At 42.3% G+C, this 20,942-nt stretch overlaps 1 protein-coding gene across 2 annotated transcripts; it reads left to right on the plus strand.

The window, feature by feature from the left end:
• The first annotated feature begins 10,637 nt into the window (after nucleotides 1–10,637).
• Nucleotides 10,638–20,643, plus strand: LOC110497470 (N-acyl-aromatic-L-amino acid amidohydrolase (carboxylate-forming) B). 2 transcript variants are annotated; one of them, XM_021573589.3, is made up of 7 exons: nucleotides 10,638–11,162; nucleotides 12,485–12,711; nucleotides 13,465–13,660; nucleotides 14,903–14,996; nucleotides 15,131–15,238; nucleotides 16,998–17,113; nucleotides 20,223–20,643. In XM_021573589.3, the coding sequence occupies exons 2-7, from the start codon at nucleotides 12,485–12,487 to the stop codon at nucleotides 20,418–20,420; spliced, it is 939 nt and encodes a 312-aa protein (XP_021429264.3). In that variant the 5' UTR covers nucleotides 10,638–11,162; the 3' UTR covers nucleotides 20,421–20,643. The 2 variants fall into 2 exon arrangements, with proteins under 2 accessions (XP_021429264.3, XP_021429266.3); XM_021573591.3 differs by having other exon boundaries at nucleotides 10,678–11,162; nucleotides 12,482–12,711.
• Nucleotides 20,644–20,942: the final 299 nt, after the last annotated feature.

Consider the following 20,942-nt stretch of genomic DNA (forward strand, 5'->3'; position numbering starts at 1 on the left):
TCATTAATTTCACTCATGGGACATCTCCGTGATCAATGCTACTTTGTCATTGTCACTGCAAGTATTGAAAATACAAGTTAATTGACTACGTTTATTAAACAGTCATATTTGACAAAGGTGTCAAGTATCTCCAAAATGTGTTGTTTTTACCCTAAATAACTCTTAATTTCCAAGATCGATTTTCAATAGATGGATCTGCCAAAGCCTTACCACCTAAATGAATTCAGTTCCCAATTGGCATATGTCAACCTTTTCGCGATGTACTGACTCTATGATCCTAATGCACTCACTCAAAACAATCAATCAAACTTTCAGGGTACCAAACCAAGATGTGTTTTTGAGGCTTTAGCTTTGCAGATCTTGCTCCATTGCGACTGATCAACTTGTATCTCAAAACGAAAGTCACATTATCCAAAAAACTACACAGCCCCCCTCTGTATTCAACAGCATCCAAACCACCGAGCATCCTCATTTGTGTCACCTAAACAGTATGGAAAGGACATATAGGCTTCATCCCAAACGGCACCCTATTCCCATTATAGTGCATTACTTTGGGGTCTCTGGTCAAAAGTGGTGCACTATATAGGGAATAGGGTGTTATTTGGGACACACACAGGGGCAAGTGGGGAAGTGCCTTTGATCCACTGATCTACATGCTCAGTATCAGAACTTCTGGAGAGAGTTTGCTGCACTGAAAGTAAAGGGGCTGAATAATTTTGCACGCCCAATTTTTCAGTTTTTGATTTGTTAAAAAAGTTTGAAATATCCAATAAATGTCGTTCCACTTCATGATTGTGTCCCACTTGTTGTTGATTCTTCACAAAAAAATACAGTTTTATATCTTTATGTTTGAAGCCTGAAATGTGGCAAAAGGTCGCAAAGTTCAAGGGGGCCGAATACTTTCGCAAGGCACTGTATATCAGTGCATTTGTAACAGCCTACAGATTCCGAAACTTCTATTAGATCAAATAAGCCTCACTTAGCAAATTAGTTATACACATTTTTGACGACCAAATTCTACACACAAAAAAATCCCCACTTGGTCTGCCTCTCGCTTTTTCTCTTCACCTCTGCCTATAGGTTAGTGATTATCCCTCAACCCCTTCTCAAGGACCACTCCCCAATTTACTGTTTATGAACTACTACAAACAATAAGTTCCTAGCCGCACAGGAAAAATAATGCAATTTTATTGTGTTCTATTGTAATGGCTGTTGGTGGAAGAAGGTGAGGACCAAGGTGCAGCGTGGTACATGTTCATCATTATTTAATGGAACAGAACACTGAATGACAAAACAACAAAGAGAACAACCGAAACAGTTCTGTCTGGTGCAGACACAAAAACAGAAAGCAATCACCCACAACTAAAAGAGGGAAAACAGGCTACCTAAGTATGATTCTCAATCAGAGACAACGAACGACACCTGCCTATGATTGAGAACCATACCAGGCCAAACACATGACCACAACATAAAAAAAGAACATAGACTACCCACCCCAACTCACGCCCTGACCAAACTAAAATAGAGACATAAAAAAGTAACTAAGGTCAGGACGTGCGTAGCCTTGGCACCACTCCTCCAGGCTGGATGACCACTTTAGCCCGGACCATCCAGAGTGCAGGCACAGGTTGAACCGAGATGTGGGGGAGCACTGGAGATCTGGTGCATACCACTCGTACCTCTCCCTTAGGCTCAATGCCCACATTCGCCCGGCACGGGCGGAGCGCAGGCATAGGGCGAACTGCACCCTCCCAGCGCCACGGAGGCACAGCATGCAGAGCCGGCGCAGGATACCCTGCCCCCCTAAAAATATTTACTGTCATGTGCTGACCTTAGTTCCTTTTTTATGTCTCTATTTTAGTTTGGTCAGGGCGTGAGTTGGGATGGGCATTCTATGTTTTGGTTCTGTGTGTTATATTTCTAGGTGTTTGGCCTGGTATGGTTCCCAATCCGAGGCAGCTGTCAATCGTTGTCTCTGATTGAGAACCATACTTGGGCAGCCTGTTTTCCCACTATGGGTGGTGGGTAATTGTTTCCTGTTTTGTGTTGTGTCACCTTTCAGGACTGTTTCGATTGTTTGTTGTTTCACTTGGTTATTTTGTATTTAGTGTTCAGTTGATTTATTAAATATTAACATGGACACATACCACGCTGCGCATTGGTCCGATTTCTCATACTCCTCGTCAGAGGAGGACGAATCTTGTTACATCTATTCTATTATATTCCATTCTCTAAAAGGGACTGATGGAACAGTTCAAATCTCTCACACATTCTATACTTCACTCAAAAGGCCGAAAAAGGCGATACATATGAACATATTAGGATTCTCAATGTCTATCTATGCTCTCTTTTCCCTCTTCTTCAAATGCATAATACAATGCAAGCTTAACCATAAGGCTCTGCTCTGTTTTTAATGGCTTCATCTATTCCTCAACTATTCTTAATGTCTGTCATTCTACAGATTGCGACAGCAGGGGAGTTGAGTCTGATTCTGTCTGGTTCTGAATTCTGTTTGCCAGAGGGGTTTCACACAATGACTGTTCAAACGGTCCTTTTCAGTCCACTTGGTATAAGTGGCATGGTCTATCAAGGGAGAACGATAGCTAGCCTTGAGAGAAAATGGAGTTGGAATTGGATGGCTGGTAAGAGGTTGTTACCATAGCCTTTGACCTGCCTCATTTCTAGAACTGTATAGGAGAGGAGTAGAGATTCGTCTCTCGCCAATCGGATATTACAGTTACCCAATTGCTTTGGCTCATTTTTTGAAACAGTCTTAACATTCACTAAACTGTAAGTGCAATTGTCACAACTGTTTTATGGGACATCACAACTCTATTTACATGTCTGCAAAATGTAGTAACTCACCCAAAACATTTAATTCATGCTTCAAAACCTAGTTATTTTGTCAGTAAATTGGCCAATGCCAACAATATGAAATTTTTTTTAGTCATCGGGTGAGCCGTACTGGTCAAAATGTTTAGGCGTTTTTTCACCATGGCAGTTAGCGCTGGAAATGCTTGTTATGTACAAATGCTAGTTTTGTTCTACTTTTTTGTTGACATTGAATGCTTACTGTACTATACAAGAAGGTCAGTTTTGTCTAGCTGAATGCTATTGTGGATCACATTGAGCTTTTTAGATACCGATTTCAACAGTAGGTAAAAGTTTACTGGGAAAAGTCGATACTGTACAATACCGTACTACACAGAAAAGGGATATGCACATCTGTATGTATACAGAACATTTATTTTTGTAGCAATGTGCTACATGTAAACAGAAAATTCACATTTGCTTGTCCATTTTGACACATTTCTTACTTGTAAAGTCATATATAGCGAACAGAAGAAAAATAAACTGCGGTAGTTTTGTAAAAAACTATACATTTTACCTCCTCACACTACTCAACACTACAAGTTCCCATCTTCTTGGTGGACATCCTGTCGCTCTTGTTGGTCTGGCTAGAGGTTTTCATCATCATCAGGGGGGGGGGGGGGGGGGGGGAATCTCCTTGCGTGGCGCAACCATCCCCTGCAATGATCGCCTGTGATCATTTAGGAAGGACAGGAGAAATTGGGTGTTATAGGGCCCAATGTATGGAATATGTGTGCTCACAGCATTCTCAGAAATGGCAGTACACATTGTAATATTGCCCCCATATGTTGGCCTGGTGTGCCAATTGTGACTCGGCGGCCAATGAGATTGCGTCCACGTCTCCTGCCGTTGGCCAGATTGAACCCAGCCTCGTCCACGAAAACAAGAATGTGGGTCAATTCATGTCCTTCCAGCTCCATTATTCTCCATATAGTAATGCAGAAACAAAATATAAGGTTTGTTTTTACTACTTTTTTTACATAGCCTATTCTAGAATCAGACAGTTCAGTAAAGTATAAATGTATAACTAGGACCCGCAAAACTCCAGTCTCAACGTCAACAGGGAAGAGGCGACTCTGGGATGCTGGCCTAGGCAGAGCTGCAAAGAAAAAGCCATATCTCAGGCTGGCCAAATAAAAATATAAGATTAAGATGGGCAAAAGAACACAGATGCTGGACAGAGGAACTCTTCCTAGAAAGCCAGCATCTCGGAGTCGCCTCTTCACTGTTGATGTTGAGACTGGTATTTTGCGGGTACTATTTAATGAAGCTACCAGTTGAGGACTTGTGAGGCTTCTGGTTCTCAAACTAGACACTCTAATGTACTTGTCCTCTTGCTCAGTTGTGCACCTGGGCCTTTTCAATGATCAATTTGCATTTTAAAATGATAAACTTGGATTAGCTAACACAGTGATGGTTGCTGATAATGGGTCTCCGTACACCTATGTAGATATTCCATTTAAAATCTTTTAAAGTCTTGATCGATTTGATATTATTTTAATGAACAGAAAATGTAAATGTGCTTTTCTTTCAAAAACAAGGACTTTTCTAAGTGACCCAAAACTTTTGAACGGTAGTGTATACTATAACAAATGTCACCATTCCATTTCATTGGCCCCCAGAAAACACTTTGATTAATGCAGCTCTACTGCCCCTATGTGGTTCAAAGTAGCATCACTACAGAAGAGTGCACAGGATCAATCCAATATCTCCTTATCTCTCCAAATCAGGGCTGCAGGCAAACACGTGGTGAGCAGGCATTTGCCAGTGTGGCTGAAGTGACTTTACTCAGCAGGCTAGGAGAACTAACGCGGCAGGTTAGGAGAACTAACGCAGCAGGTTAGGAGAATGAGGTTAAGGTTAGGAAAAGGGTTACTATGTTCCGTCTTAGCTGAAATGCTACAGTTGTCCCCAACTCTATATCTACATGGGGCTATACTCCATCAAGCCACAACTGTAGAAGCCATCAGTTCCGAGAAACCATCAGTATCTTAACACCCCAAAATGTTGGGGTGTTAGACTGACTTGCCTTGCCATGTGATTAGTCAACGAATGCACAATTAGTAGCCTATGTCTTTCTCATCAGAGTGCTGCAGGTTGTGTGTGTGTGTGAGGCACCGTCCGCAACTGCAGGGTTCTCCAGAGGGTGGTGGGGTCAGCCCAACGCATCATCGGAGGCACACTGCCTGTCCTCCGGGACATCTACAGCACCCGGTGGGTCAATAAGTTCATCAAGGACCTCAGCCACCAGAGACACGGCCTGTTCACCCCGCAACCATCTAGAAGGAGGAGACTGTACTGGTACGTCAAAGCTGGAACTGAGAGACTGAAAAACAGCTTCTATCGCCCAGTACCCTGCCCTGAACCTTGGTCACTGTCACTAGCCGGCTACCACCCTGTACCTTAGAGACTGTTTTGCCCTACGTACATAGAGTCATTGAACACTGGTCACTTTAATAGTGTTTATAGAGTGTTTTACCACTTTATTCCAGTCATGGCTGATCCTATATAACTACTGCTGTAAACACCTTTTCTATTCATTTACTGTCTACACCTTGTAGAGTCCATCCCCAATGAATTGAGGCTGTTGTGAGGGCAAAAGGGGGTGCAACTCAATATTAGGAAGTTGTTCCTAATGTTTTGTACACACTGTGGATACACACACAGGCACAGACACATGGATGCACAAATACAATAACATACACACTATACACATACACACACATGGATTTTGTGTAGATATGTGGCATAAGAGGGCACACACTTAATGTGTTGTGCCCTCAGGCCACATATTTTTCATCTGAGCCTGGAGGAAAGTCTTTGTCCTCAGGCCTGGAGGGAAGCCAAAGTAATTCTGCTACCCAAGAGTGTTAAAGCGGCCTTTACTGGTTCTCACAACAGACCTATAAGCTTGTTGCCAGCTCTTAGCAAACTGTTGGAAAATATTGTGTTTGACCAAAACAATGATAAACAAATTAACAACAGACTTTCAGCATGCTTGCAGAGAAGGGCACTCACTGACACAAATGACTGATGATTGGTTAAAATAAATTGATAATAAGAAGATTGTGGGAGCTGTACTGTTAGATTTCAGTGCCGCCTTTGATATTATTGACCATAACCTGTTGTTGAAAAAACTTATGTGCTATGTTTTCTCAACCTTTGCCATAATGTGGATTCAGAGCTACAGTTGAAGGTCAGACGTTTACATACACTTAGGTTGGAGTCATTAAAACTTGTTTTTCAACCACTCCACAAATGTCTTGTTAACAAACTATAGTTTTGGCAAGTCGGTTAGGAATTTTACTTTGTGCATGGCACAAGTAATTTTTCCAACAATTGTTTACAGACAGATTATTTCACTTAAATTCACTGTATCACAATTCCAGTGGGTCAGAAGTTTACATACACTAAGTTGACTGTGCCTTTAAACAGCTTGGAAAATTCCAGAAAACGATGTCATGGCTTTAGAAGCTTCTGATAGGCTAACTGACAGAATTTGAGTCAATTGGAGGTGTACCTGTGAATGTATTTCAAGGCCTACCTTCAAACTCAGTGCCTCTTTGCTTGACATCATGGGAAAATCAAAAGAAATCAACCAAGACCTTCACGAGTCTGGTTCATCCTTGGGAGCAATTTCCAAACGCCTGAAGGTACCACGTTCATCTGTACAAACTATAGTACGCAAGTATAAACACCATGGGACCACGCAGTAGTCATACCGCTCATAAAGGAGACGCGTTCTGTCTCCTAGAGATGAACGTACTTTGGTGTGAAAAGTGCAAATTAATTCCAAAACAACAACAAAGGACCTTGTGAAGATGCTGGAGGAAACAGGTACAAAAGTATCGATATCCACAGTAAAACGAGTCCTATATCGACATAACCTGAAAGGCCGCTCAGCAAGGAAAAAGCCATTGCTCCAAAAACCTCCATAAAAAAAGCCAGACTATGGTTTGCAACTGCACATGGGAACAAAGATCGTACTTTTCGGAGAAATGTCCTCTGGTCCGATGAAACAAAAATATAACTGTTTGGCCATAATGACCACCGCTTGGAGGAAAAACGGGGAGGCTTGCAAGCCGAAGAACACCCTCCCACCCGTGAAGCATGAGGGTGGCAGCAACAGGTTGTGGGGGTGCTTTGCTGTAGGAGGGACTGGTGCACTTCACAAAATAGATGGCATCATGAGGGAATGAAAATTATGTGGATATATTGAAGCAACATCTCAAGACATCAAGACATAAAGCTTGGTCGCAAATGGCTCCTCCAAATGGACAATGACCCCAATCATACTTCTAAAGTTGTGGCAAAAAGTCTTAAGGACAACAAAGTCAAGGTATTGGAGTGGCCATCACAAAGCCCTGACTTCAATCCTATAGAACATTTGTGGGCAGAACTGAAAAAGCGTGTGCGAGCAAGGAGGCCTAAAAACCTGACACAGTTACTGGAGGAATGGTCCAAAATTCACCCAACTTATTGTGGGAAGGTTGTGGAAGGCTACCTGCAACAATTGACCCAAGTTAATGAATTTAAAGGCAATGCTACCAAATACTAATTGAGTGTATGTAAACTTCTGACCCACTGGAAATGTGATGAAAGAAATACAAGCTGCAATAAATCATTCTCTCTACTATTATTCTGACATTTCCCATTCTTAAAATAAAATGGTGATCCTAACTGACCTAAAACAGGGAATTATTACTAGGATTAAATGTCTGGAATTGTGAAAATCTGAGTTTAAATGTATTTAGCTAAGGTGTATGTAAACTTCCGACTTCAATTGTATCTATGTAATATAACTCAAAGGGTTTTCTTTAATGGAAGCTTCTCCAATGTCAAACATGTGTGGTGTACCGCAGGGCAGCTCTCTAGGCCCTCTACTATTTTCTATTGTTAGCAATGACCTGCCACTGGCATTAAACAAAGCATGTGTGTCCATGTATGCTGATGATTCAACCATATGTGCATCAGCAACCCAAGCTAATGAAGTCAATGAAACCCTTAACAAAGAGTTGCAGTCTGTTTTGGAATGGGTGGCCACTAATAAGCTGGTCCTGAACATCTCTAAAACTATTTGGTACAAATCATTCCTTAAGTGGTAGACCTCAGCTGAATCTAGTAATGAATGGTGTGGCTTTTGAACAAGTTGAGGAGACTAAATTACTTGACGTTATCTTAGATTGTAAACTGTCATGGTCAAAACATATAGATTCAATGGTTGTAAAGATGGGGAGAGGTCCAGCCGTAATAAAGAGATGCTCTGCTCTTTTGACACCACACAAAAAGCAAGTTCTGCAGGCTCTAGTTTTGTCAAATCTTGATTAGTGTCCAGTCGTGGGATCCTAGTAAAATACCAAATACCAAATCTGTTTTGTAATGTAATGAAATGTTTTAATTGTATATATTGTATATGTATATGACTGTATATGACATATTGTATATGACTCTGAAATGGCTCCTTCTGATATTTCTTTCTTTTTCCTTTTTGGATTATGTGTGTATTTCTTTGTATTGCTAGGTATTATTACTGCACTATTGGAGCTAGAAACATGAGCATATCGCTGCACCTGCGATAACATCTGCAAATCTGTGTACGCGACCAATAAACGTTGATTTGTGTTTGTGTGTGTTTGTCCAGACCAATTTGATTCACGGAAATCACATGCCGGCCGGGCATGACGAACATTTACAAAGAAAGCAGAAGGCTTTCCATGGGGCAACCAAAGTTTCAATGGGGCAACCACACTTCTTCACTTTCCATAGGACAACCACAGAAGAAGAAGAAGAAGAAGAAGAAGAAGAAGAAGAAGAAGAAGAAGAAGAAGAAGAAGAAGAAGAAGAAGAAATCTCCACCACTCTGGTACATGTGTTGCCACCCTCAGCTCCTAATCTCTCCTGTCCTGTTTGAGTCTTATGTGTGATTGACTAACCCAACAGGATTAGTGGGCTAATTACAGCTTCTGGAGGAAGAGTGAGAGAGAGGGGTGGAGACAAAAGGAAGATAGAAAAGGAGGACAAAACAGGCAAAGAGGGAGGCAATGAGGAAGAAAATGAAACAAGCGTTAGAGGTACAGCACACCCACTTTAGAATGCTATTAGTTGACACAGGGAAAGTATATGTTTTGGTAGCACTTTATTGTACGGTACAGACATTACGAAGTATTTACTCAAAATTACACTAAAAAGGTAATTACACAGTAACAACCTATGAATTACAAGCACCACTAGACACCAATTGTGTTGCTAAAGATATGTTGATTGCTGAATTTGCATTTTGCTCTGGGACCGTTTTTGGGAGTTTCCTCCCTAGCTGCAGTCGTCCAAGATACTGTTCTTTCTCATCCATTCCTTCCTTTCCCGTACCCCCCCCCCCCCCCCCCACAAACCTTCTCTTTCTCGTCCATCCCTTCCTTTCCCCCACCCCCCACAAACATTTTCTTTCTCGTCCATCCCTTCCTTTCCCCCACCCCCCACAAAACGTCTTTCTCATCCATCCCTTCCTTTCAAGAACCCCCCACAAACCTTCTCTTTCTCGTCCATCCTTTCCCGCACCCCCCACAAACCTTCTCTTTCTCGTCCATCGCTTCCTTTCCCCCACACCCCCACAAACCTTCTCTTTCTCGTCCATCGCTTCCTTTCCCGCACCCCCCACAAACCTTCACTTTCTCGTCCATCGCTTCCTTTCCCCCACCCCCCACAAACCTTCACTTTCTCGTCCATCGCTTCCTTTCCCGCACCCCCCACAAACCTTCTCTTTCTCGTCCATCGCTTCCTTTCCCCCACCCCCCACAAACCTTCACTTTCTCGTCCATCGCTTCCTTTCCCGCACCCCCCACAAACCTTCTCTTTCTCGTCCATCGCTTCCTTTCCCGCACCCCCCACAAACCTTCTCTTTCTCGTCCATCGCTTCCTTTCCCCCACACCCCCATAAACCTTCTTTCTCATTCATACCTTCCTTTCCTCCACCCCCCACAAACCTTACACCTAACAATTTATGAAAAATGTTTGAATGATGGCTAAGATCACGACCAATGTCTTACCTCTCTCTTTCTCTATCTCTCAGCACTTTTTACTGCAGTGGTTTAGGACAAGCAGAGGGAGTTCCTACTACATCATAAATGTTGCTAACTGAAATCTGATCTGAAAATGACTTTTCTTTTTATTTTTATTTAACCTTTATTTAACCAGGTAGGCTAGTTGAGAACAAGTTCTCATTTGCAACTGCGACCTGGCCAAGATAAAGCATAGCAGTGTGAACAGACAACACAGAGTTACACATGGAGTAAACAATTAACAAGTCAATAACACAGTAGAAAAAAAAGAGAGTCTATATACATTGTGTGCAAAAGGCATGAGAAGGTAGGCGAATAATTACAATTTTGCAGATTAACACTGGAGTGATAAAAGATCAGATGGTCATGTACAGGTAGAGATATTGGTGTGCAAAAGAGCAGGAAAGTAAATAAATATAAACAGTATGGGGATGAGGTAGGTAAAATTGGGTGGGCTATTTACCGATAGACTACGTACAGCTGCAGCGATCGGTTAGCTACTCAGATAGCAGATGTTTGAAGTTGGTGAGGGAGATAAAAGTCTCCAACTTCAGCGATTTTTGCAATTCGTTCCAGTCACAGGCAGCAGAGAACTGGAACGAAAGGCGGCCAAATGAGGTGTTGGCTTTAGGGATGATCAGTGAGATACACCTGCTGGAGCGCGTGCTACGGGTGGGTGTTGCCATCGTGACCAGTGAACTGAGATAAGGCGGAGCTTTACCTAGCATGGACTTGTAGATGACCTGGAGCCAATGGGTCTGGCGACGAATATGTAGCGAGGGCCAGCCGACTAGAGCATACAGGTCGCAGTGGTGGGTGGTATAAGGTGCTTTAGTAACAAAACGGATGGCACTGTGATAAACTGCATCCAGTTTGCTGAGTAGAGTATTGGAAGCTATTTTGTAGATGACATCGTAGAAGTCGAGGATCGGTAGGATAGTCAGCACCAGAAAGAGAAGGGAGGGATAGATCAATGAAAGTTCAGTCTGTGAAAATTGGGGGTTTGCGCTTGTTTGAATGTGTGTGTGTGGTGTGTCTGGTGTGTGTGTGTCGGGTCTTTCTTGCCTCTGGCATTGAAAGGTCCTGGTGTAGGTTATAGATTGTGAAATTTGGCTCACACGTGTGCCGGCTAGTAAAAATGTTCAAAGGTTGCTGACTGCTCAGCATGACTTGGTCAGACAGGACCAGAGAGACTGTAGTCCCGGCCAGGGAAGGAACTTTCACCTACACCGCAAGGTAAGACTGTTAGCCTTACACTTTTCTGAGTGGCTGGAAAACACATACTGGCATATCAGCTGTTACGTATCCTGCTAGCCTGTTTCTCTGGAATGTTGATTTCCCCTGCTTTCTGGCACAGTGAAGACAAACAAAGTGGATATGTTTATATGACAGAGTGTTAAAGTTCAGGACACGTTATTGTGATGAGGTGAGGTTGGTTCCAGGTGCAGAGAAGAGACCAGACGAGGAATCAGTGGTTAAGGATTAACATAAATACTTTACTGATTAACAGTAACCGCAGGATCACACTTGAAAAAAAACCCACTAAGTCTTGAAAACTCACTCAGGAAACAAACGCACAGGTTAACCATTCAAGCCTCTGCAAAGGACAATGGAAAACACACCAGTTAGATTTGGGTATGTCATTCTAAGAGAAAATTGGGACAAAAAGGGTCGGACCCTTGAACTAAATCAGAGGTGGTGAGAATTGAGAATTGCTGAGGCAAATGCCTGCTCACATTGTGTTTGCCGGCAGCCCTGTAAATGAGTGATGTGATAGAGAGCTCAAAGATTACTATTTGGATACACTTTGGCTATTATTTTACTATATGTCTCTCTCCTTCTACCCCCCCCCCCCTCTCTCTCTCTCTTTCTCTTTCTCTCTCTCTCTCTCTCTCTCTCTCTCTCTCTCTCTCTCTCAATTTCAATTCAATTTGCTTTACTGGCATGACGTGATAATGTACATTTTGCCAAAGCTTATTTTGGATATTTACAATATAAAATAAAAATGAGAATCAAAATTGTCAACGGGACAACAGTAACAACAATAACCAAGTGTCAAAATAACCATACATTCAACAATAACAATAAGCATTGTAATAACAATAAGCACAATAAGCATTGAGTACATGTGCAGGTTGATTGGTTTGTCAGACACTGTCCCTCAACTTCTGTCAGGCAGCAATGTAGTGTGCTGCCAACCCACAGCTCTCTGCGTCCTCCCCCAACAGTACGGGTAGCCTACTCTCATCAGAGAGGTCTTTGAAACCTTGAATAAGGGTTTCAAATTTGGGGAAATGACACTCTCTAATTGTTTTATATTTTTGACATGTTTTTTTTTTGTTGACATTTTTTGACAGGAATTGCAGCTCCGTCTCAGGTTCTGCTGTTGTGCAGTGGTTGCACAGCCTTTCCTCTACAGGGAGACAGGTTTTCCTGTGTCTACCCTTCTCAATGGCAAGGCTGTACTCACTGAGCTGTGCTCACTCTCTCTCTCTCTCTCTCTCTCTCCCTCTCTCTCTCTCTCCCTCCCTCTTTCCCTCTGTCCGTCTGTCCAGCAGATGGAGCCAGTCTCTCTCCCAGCGCTGTCCCGAGTCGCCATCTGCGGCGGTACCCATGGCAACGAGATGTCGGGTGTGTACCTGGTGAGGGAGCTGCAGAGGCAGAAGCTGGAGAAGGCAGGGTCAGCGACCTTGACCACGGTCATATCCAACCCGCGTGCCGTCCAAGTGTGCAAAAGATACACCGACATGGACCTCAACCGCTGTTTCACTGACGCCATACTCAGGTAAACGTTGCCATAAGCACAAATGAAACTGTACATGCAATCAGTGTGATCCATAAAGGGATTGTTCACCTCATCTACAAATGTACAAGTATGGACCTATCGGAAAATGTACTATTCAGGGATGAACTGTATGAATCAGAACTGAGATCTTACCACTATGTAAAGAAGCCAATAATTACACAATGCGTTGTGAGCATACACAATATAGCATACACAATATAGCATACACAATATAGCATACACAATATAGCATACACAATATAGCATACACAATATAGCTTTCATGTGATATATCCCTCCACACTGGAGTCCGTTAATTAATAATGTGGTCATGGCAACATTTCCAGATAACTTTGGATATTGTTTTGGAACATTCTGAATCTTGCAACCTGGCCTGGTATGTACCTGGCCACCAAGGCCACTACCTATCTGAACAGTCTATTCCAGTTTTTGCATAAATGGGACTATATCATAATTCATATTCATTCTTGGTACTTAATTGATACTCCAGATTTACTCAACCCTACAGAGCTAAGGGATGGCATCCCAAAGAGTTGGTGGCATTTACTTCCTCATCTCAGTCTCTCACCAGAAAAGATGAGTAGTTTGCATTCTCCCATGCCAAGGCGATGCACCTATCTTCTCGTATGTACACTCGTTCACTCTCTCTTTCTCCCTCTCCCACTCTCTCTTTCTCTGTCTCCCTTCTCTCTTACTCTCTCTATATCCCTCCCCCTCTCTTTCCCTCCCTAGTTCACCTGTGACGGACGCCACCCCGTACGAGGTGAGGCGAGCCCAGGAGCTGAACACACTGCTTGGGCCCAAGGGCAAATTGGGGGCCATGGACCTGGTGTGTGACCTCCACAACACCACAGCCAACATGGGCCTCAGCCTCATCTCCTACTCTGTCCAAGACTGGGTCATCATGCACATCTATAGACAAGTCCAGGTGACCACAGGTTCAGTTCAATCCAATAAAATAAAGGAAAAAATGAAGGACAAGGGAAACTGATCCCAGACCTGAACTTTGAAACAACGTCCCCTTGTCCTTAGTACTGCCAGCCCCGCAATGTGGCCCATCAAAAAAGCTCTCTAGGGTCAAAAGTGTATCTTATTCTGTTTTGGTGTGAGAGCATTAGATTAAAAGGGAATAAAGATGGGTCTGTTTTAACGGGGAAGTGGATGGTTCATGGAAACAGGAAGTTTCAGTACAACTTATAAATGCCGGCAGATCATTTGTTCCCTCAATGTGATGGGATCTGATGGGATACCCTTTAATGCGCAAATATTGATATATTAACCATCATGTCTAAGTAAAATTGGAGTCACACAGTGATATGGTGTGTGGTCCTCCCACTACCACTCGGAAAACGATGCAGTTTTTTAGGTTACAGATGAAATAAATGATGATGAACTTCACAGGTTGGTGAATGATGATCGATGCTTGACAGCCATTTGACAAAATAAAATATTCTCGCCCTTATCCATAATAATCTCATAATGTAGACTAGCCTACAGTTTGTATCTGTACCTACGAGCTGTTGTGCAGTGCTGTTGGCTCGAGCGCAAGTGTCAAGAACAGAGTAGGTACATTTGCTATTTTATCTGTAGAGTTGAAAATGTGATGGAAACACATTGCGAAAAAGTCAAATTGGTCTGCGCTATGTCATCACACACTGATTTTTATCTGTAACAAGTCTGTTTGGTGGGAAATTGGTGTAACTGATGTCAAATGGCTAGCTAGTTAGCGGTGGTGCGCGCTAATAGCGTTTCAATCGGTGACGCCACTCGCTCTGAGACCTTGAAGCAGTTGTTCCCCTTGCTATGCAAGGGCCACGGCTTTGTGGAGCGATGGGTAATGATGCGTCGAGGGTGGCTGGTTCGAGCCCAGGTAGGGGCGAGGAGAGGGACGGAAGCTAAACTGTTACATTGGCATAGTTTCTTTATGCGGATTTTAGAATATTCGTGTGATAATCTGTTGCCAATTGGATGGAAATGTAGCTACAAATACAATGCTGGTTGGACTTTAATAATCTGATTGGAGTGTATAATTTCAACATGACTCGATTGCTGTCTTAAAGGGGAAGTGCATGCACCATCTGACCCAGTTTCTATGAGGAGAAGGGCTTCATCTAACTACTATAATCTGGGTTCTACTGGAGTGTAAAGAGTTCATCTGTTGTGTTCTCAGAGGAAGATAACCTCAGTGCCCGTGAGGTTTATCCTGCTGGATCTACCTCTAGCTGATGTCTACTCTCAGGACTCCCTGGGCAAGCATGGCTTCTGTAAGTGTTTGTGCTGTGTGTTCATAGGAAACACACCATGCAATCTTCTTCCTGTCATAAGAAACCAGTGTATTTTCAGTATGTTTTCCCATTTACATGACAAATGTATTCATTCTGATGCTGTCACTCCGCAGCGATAGAGGTGGGACCTCAACCCCATGGTGTGGTCAGAGCCGACATCTTCAACATCATGAAGGAGGCGGTCGACCAGACACTAGATTGGGTCCAGTGCTTCAACTCAGGTACTTGAACTCCCATCAACGGTAAACATTGCTGACCCCTCACATCCTCTACACACAGAATACACAACCCTCGATCATCGCGACCAAGTCTACTGCCTTGGTCAACAACAAGAATAGCATGAACATAATTCATACCTACAAACATCTAGCTCCCCTGTACCAGGAACAGATACAATGAGATTTTCTTCATGCACATGGGCCTACCATTCAACACTATGCTGTTGGTCTTCACTGCATTTATGGTTATTGTATTTTGAGTATTTTTTCCTGTCTTGTGTTCTGTAACTGTCCTGTGCTCTTTTATATAATGTATATGTACAGTACCAGTCAAAGGTTTGGACATACCTACTCATTCAAGGGTTTTTCTTCATTTTTACTATTTTCTACATTGTAGAATAATAGTGAAGACATCAAAACTATGAAATAACACATATGGAATCATGTAGTAACCACAAAAGTGTTAAACAAATCAAAATATATTTGAGATTTGAGATTCTTCAAAGTAGCCACCGTTTGCCCTGATGACAGCTTTGCACACTCTTGGAATTCTCTCAACCAGCTTCATGAGGTAGTCACCTGGAATGCATTTCAATTAACAGGTGTGCCTTGTTATAAGTTAATTTGTGGAATTTCTTTCCTTCTTAATGCGTTTGAGCCAATCAGTTGTGTTGTGACAAGGTAGGGGTGGTATACAGAAGATAGCCCTATTTGGTAAAATACAAAGTCCATATTATGGCAAGAACAGCTCAAATAAGAAAAGAGAAAGAACAGTCTCCCACAGGAAAGGAAGAACCAGAGTTACCTCTGCTGCAGAGGATAAGTTAATTAGAGTTAACTGCACCTCAGATTGCAGCCCAAATAAATGCTTCATGGAGTTCAAGTAACAGACACATCTCAACATCAACTGTTCAGAGGAGACTGTGTGAATCAGGCCTTCATGGTTGAATTACTGCAAAGAAATCACTACTAAATGACACCAATAAGAAGAAGAGACTCGGTGGGCTAAGAAACATGAGCAATGGACATTAGACCGGTGGAAATCTGTCCTTTGGTCTGATGAATCCAAATTTGAGAGTTTTGGGTCCAACCGCCGTGTCTTTGTGAGACGCAGAGTAAGTGAACGTATGATCTCCGAATGTGTGGTTCCCACTGTGAAGCATGGAGGAGGAGGTGCGATGGTGTGGGGGTGCTTTGCTGGTGACACTGTCACTTATTTATTTAGAATTCAAGGAACACTTAACCAGCATGGCCACCACAGCATTCTGCAGCGATATGCCATCCCATCTGGTTTGCACTTAGTGGGACTATTATTGTTTTTTCAACAGGACAATGAACCAAAACACACCTCCAGGCTGTGTAAGGGCTATTTGACCATGAAGGAGAGTGTTGGAGTGCTGCATCAGGTAACCTGTCCTCCACAATCACCTGGGATGAGTTAGACTGCAGAGTGAAGGAAAAGCAGCCAACAAGTGCTCAGCATATGTGGGAACTCCTTCAAGACTGTTGGAAAAGCATTCCTCATGAAGCTGGTTGAGAGAATGCCAAGAGTGTGCAAAGCTGTCATCAAGGCAAAGGGTTGCTACTTTGAAGAAACCAAAATATAAAATATATGTTTCGATTTGTTTAACACTTTTTTTGGTTTCTACATGATTCCATCAAGATTCCATCAAGACAAGTTCCCCTTCAGGAGAAATTACATTTTAGATTCTATTCTAGTCATTAACCAATTACAAACCTTCTCTCATCTTATCTCTACCAGGAAGTGCCTTTGAAGGTGGCGAGGTGGACGATGTGTACACCTTTGTGAAGAGTGTATACTACCCAAGAGATCCAGAGACCAATCAAATCACTGCTGCCATACATCCCCAAGTACAGGTTCAGGAACATTCTGCACTTGTATATAATTGAATCTTAACTGCAGTCGGTTAAAGTCCTGTACATTAACCCTTTAATGCATAGCTGCGGGAAGTAGGGGTGCCTGGGGTGCTGCAGCACCCTTTGATAAATACAAAATAATTCAGCCATAATTAGGCAACCAACAAAAAATATATATTACACCTGTCTGGACAGAGAAATGAAATTATTCTAAATACTAAATCAGAGAGCATAATTTAGCTACAGACGATAACTAGCTTCTAAAAAATTTAGCTGTGGATTAAGTTTTATCCCAAGCACTTACAGTTGGTAGGTATGCAATTTGGGCAGCATGCGAGGCAAGTATCAAATCACTTTTTGAGTTGTGGCCTGTCGTGGAAATTTCCTTAATTACCAAATGATGAGAGAGCAAATCACACACGAGTCAGAGTTATGCTTAATCTTCACCTTTAATAATAATTAAGCTTTTGCAATAGCATTTTGACTTTCAACAGTTCATTATCTCTAAATGAAAAGTTGAGAGTCCCAACATAATGGCAAATGGGTTCCTTTATAGCAAAGATCCACCCCCTCTCAAGACGACATGACAAAACACAGGTCTTAGGAACTTACACAAAGAAAAAACCTTACTTCAGAGAGAATATCCCCTAGTCAGACAGAGTGGGCTATAAATTATCGTTCAGTTTGGTCTCCTAAACAAAGCTCTTATCTCCTCCTTGGTACAAAATGGTACCAAGACATTACCCCCACCCTATGATATATATCAAATTGTCATTTAGATAGAACCAATTCTAAATACGACCAATCAGAGGACAAACTCACGAAAAGGAGAGTGACCCTATAGGTCAACAAAGAGGGAGCATAGAATGATTCCAGACACTGTCACCCTCCTTTCCCCGATGAGAAAATTAGGGAGTCACTGGCACACAGAAAATATATGTTTACACATGATGACCCCTTGACCTCTCCCCTCTATGTGGCCCATGCAACTTAGTCCTGACATAGAACAGATAACTGCCAATGGCCACCACTATAGTACAACAAAATACATTCTTATGAGAAATAACTCTTAAGCATATCATGGAAATAAAACATCTTATCTATGTTACCCAACTAATTCTGATCATTCCCTAACAGGCCATACTGTAGATATAATCCATAGAAGGATTTTGGAACCTCTAACCATGGCACTTTGACTGTTAAACTCTAGCAATGACTGCCAGTCCTGACATGAATAGGAATTGTCATCTTTGTATTATATTTCTATGGTTGGTTACAGCTGCCAGTTTGCCTTTCACAATTTTCAAAATAGGATTTTGAGAAAAACATAGGTCTAACCGTTCGAAAAGGAATGCCTACTGTTGAAAAATTCCTAACAACGTTTGAGTGATTCTGAGTGAACAGCACTGTTTTTCAAAGTATCTTATCTTGAGATATTGGCACGAGCTCATTGGCCATCACTAGTGAGTAGCCTCTGCTTCATATTCATATTTGGGTGAATCAGTGTCACTGGGAAGTTTATTTTGTAGCCTACTGTAGCCTATACTATATACTGTATACAGTATACAACATACCAGAGTTTCCGATTATGATAATTTTGCGCTGGACAAGTAATTGGGAAGATTTTTCATTTATCGGACATTTAAGAAATGTACCGGTCATTCATATGCATTGGGTGCTGAACGCATTAGATCGTCCACCCACGCAGCCATCGCCATCAATAAACGATGGATAGTGGCCAAATGAGCCACATTACATGTCCTTAAAAACAGCCTATAACAAATTACAAAAACACTATTCCTTGTGTTTCCATTTTTAGAAAAATGCTAAATTGATAGCATGTTGTTTTATTGGTTTTAACTTATCTTAAACAATAATTGTCCACCTCACGGTTCAGCTGTCGGAGATTTGTGCACTAAACACATCAGAGCATACAGGTGTTCACTGTATTATATAATATTTAAAAAGCTAGTTTAAACCCTCACAGTAGTAGTTTTGAACAGTCCATATTGCAGAAATGACCAAAAAAGGCTAGTGCCTACCGTACTCAACACATGACAGCAATAGGCTAATGATATGTATTTGACAAAAGGCTAGTGTCTCCCCCCCCCCCCCAATTCCAGCACCCCCAACTCAAAATATCTTCCCACAATGGTACATAGGCCTGTAGGGAATTATTGAAATGTAACGCTGTGAACTTCAGGACACTGCCATACACCCACAATGACAGGTAGGCCGACGGGGTACAACATTCTTTAGGTATTTAATTGATTCCCCCTCAGGAGACTGAAAAGATTTGGCATGGGTCCTCAGATCCTCAAAAGGTTTTACAGCTGCACCATCGAGAGCATCCTGACGGGTTGCATCACTGCCTGGTATGGCAACAGCTCGGGCTCCGACCGCAAGGCAGTTTAGAGGGTAGTGCGTACGGCCCAGTACATCACCGGGGCCAAGCTTCCTGCCATCCAGGACCTCTATACAACGCAGTGTCAGAGAAAGTCCCTAAAAATGATCAAAGACTCCAGCCACCCTAGTCATAGCCTGTTCTCTCTGTTACCACACGGCAAGCGGTACCGGAGCGCCAAGTCTTCCAAACAGCTTCTACCCCCAAGCCATAAGACACCTGAACAGCTAATCAAATGGCTCCCCAGACTATTTGCACCCCCCCCCCCCCCTCAAACGCTGCTGCTATTCTGTTATTATCTATGCATAGCCACTTTAATAACCCTACCTGCATGTACATAATTACCCCAACACCGGTGCCCCTGCACATTGACACATTCACTCTAAACTGGTACCCCCTGTATATAGCCCCGCTATTGTTATTTACTGCTGCTCCTTAATTATTCATTTTTCTTATCATTTACTTTTTGTTGTTGTATTTTCTTAACTGCATTGTGCAGGTTAAGGGCTTGTAAAGTAAGCATTTTACTATTTTATTCGGCGCATGTGACAAATAACATTTGATTTGATTATGGTCTATAGATGCCCAAACAATCAACTGTTAGGGTTAGAGTAAGGGAACAGGTAGCATTTGGTTAGTGAAAATCAGCATAGACCTAGTCATTATCTAAATGCAAAGCATGCTGATGTGAATCTTTCTCTCCAGGACCGTGACTTCTGCCTCCTCCATCCGGGAGATCCCATGTTCCTGATGTTTTCTGGGGAGATAGTTAAGTACGAAGGGGAAGAAGTCCTCCATCCCTTCTTTGTGAACGAGTGTGCATACTATGAGAAGAGTATTGCCTTCCACCTGGCACGAAAGATGACAGTCACTATACCCCCCTTGCAAGTGAAGAGAGATTGATGAAGAGAGGGGGAGGAAAAGAGAGAATTTAAAGAGTGGGATAATTAAAAGGGAAAACACACAATGAACCTTAAGAAGCACTAACTAGTCTAACCTCATTTTCAATTGATTTTGAATTCCATTGTTTTTTATCACCAAATAACCTCAGGCATACCTGTATGTGAAATTATGCAGTTCAATGCAATAATCTAGTATGTCAATTAAACATACATTTTTTGTTTAATTAGTTGTCTTCATAGTGATGTAATGTTGCATTGCACTGCTCCATTTAATCTTGTGTTTTCTAGGTACAGACGACACCTTTGAGATAGTTTAATGCAGGAAAAGGTTACAACGATATGAATGCAGAATGACGTCGTGCAGAAAGGAGCTTGAGTTTGCCAGGAAGTTGGATGATTGATAGGTGGTTGTAGAATGGATCTCGGTAGGCATCGTCAGAGATGGTGTCGCAGCATTGAGAGGAACCCTGGATGATTAAAGGAGCTTAATGGTTTGCAGTGGTTGAAAGGGCATTATGGTTCA

This window comes from Oncorhynchus mykiss, chromosome 19 (genome assembly GCF_057628025.1).
Source record: "Oncorhynchus mykiss isolate SJ-2025 chromosome 19, ASM5762802v1, whole genome shotgun sequence".
NCBI lineage: Eukaryota > Metazoa > Chordata > Actinopteri > Salmoniformes > Salmonidae > Oncorhynchus > Oncorhynchus mykiss.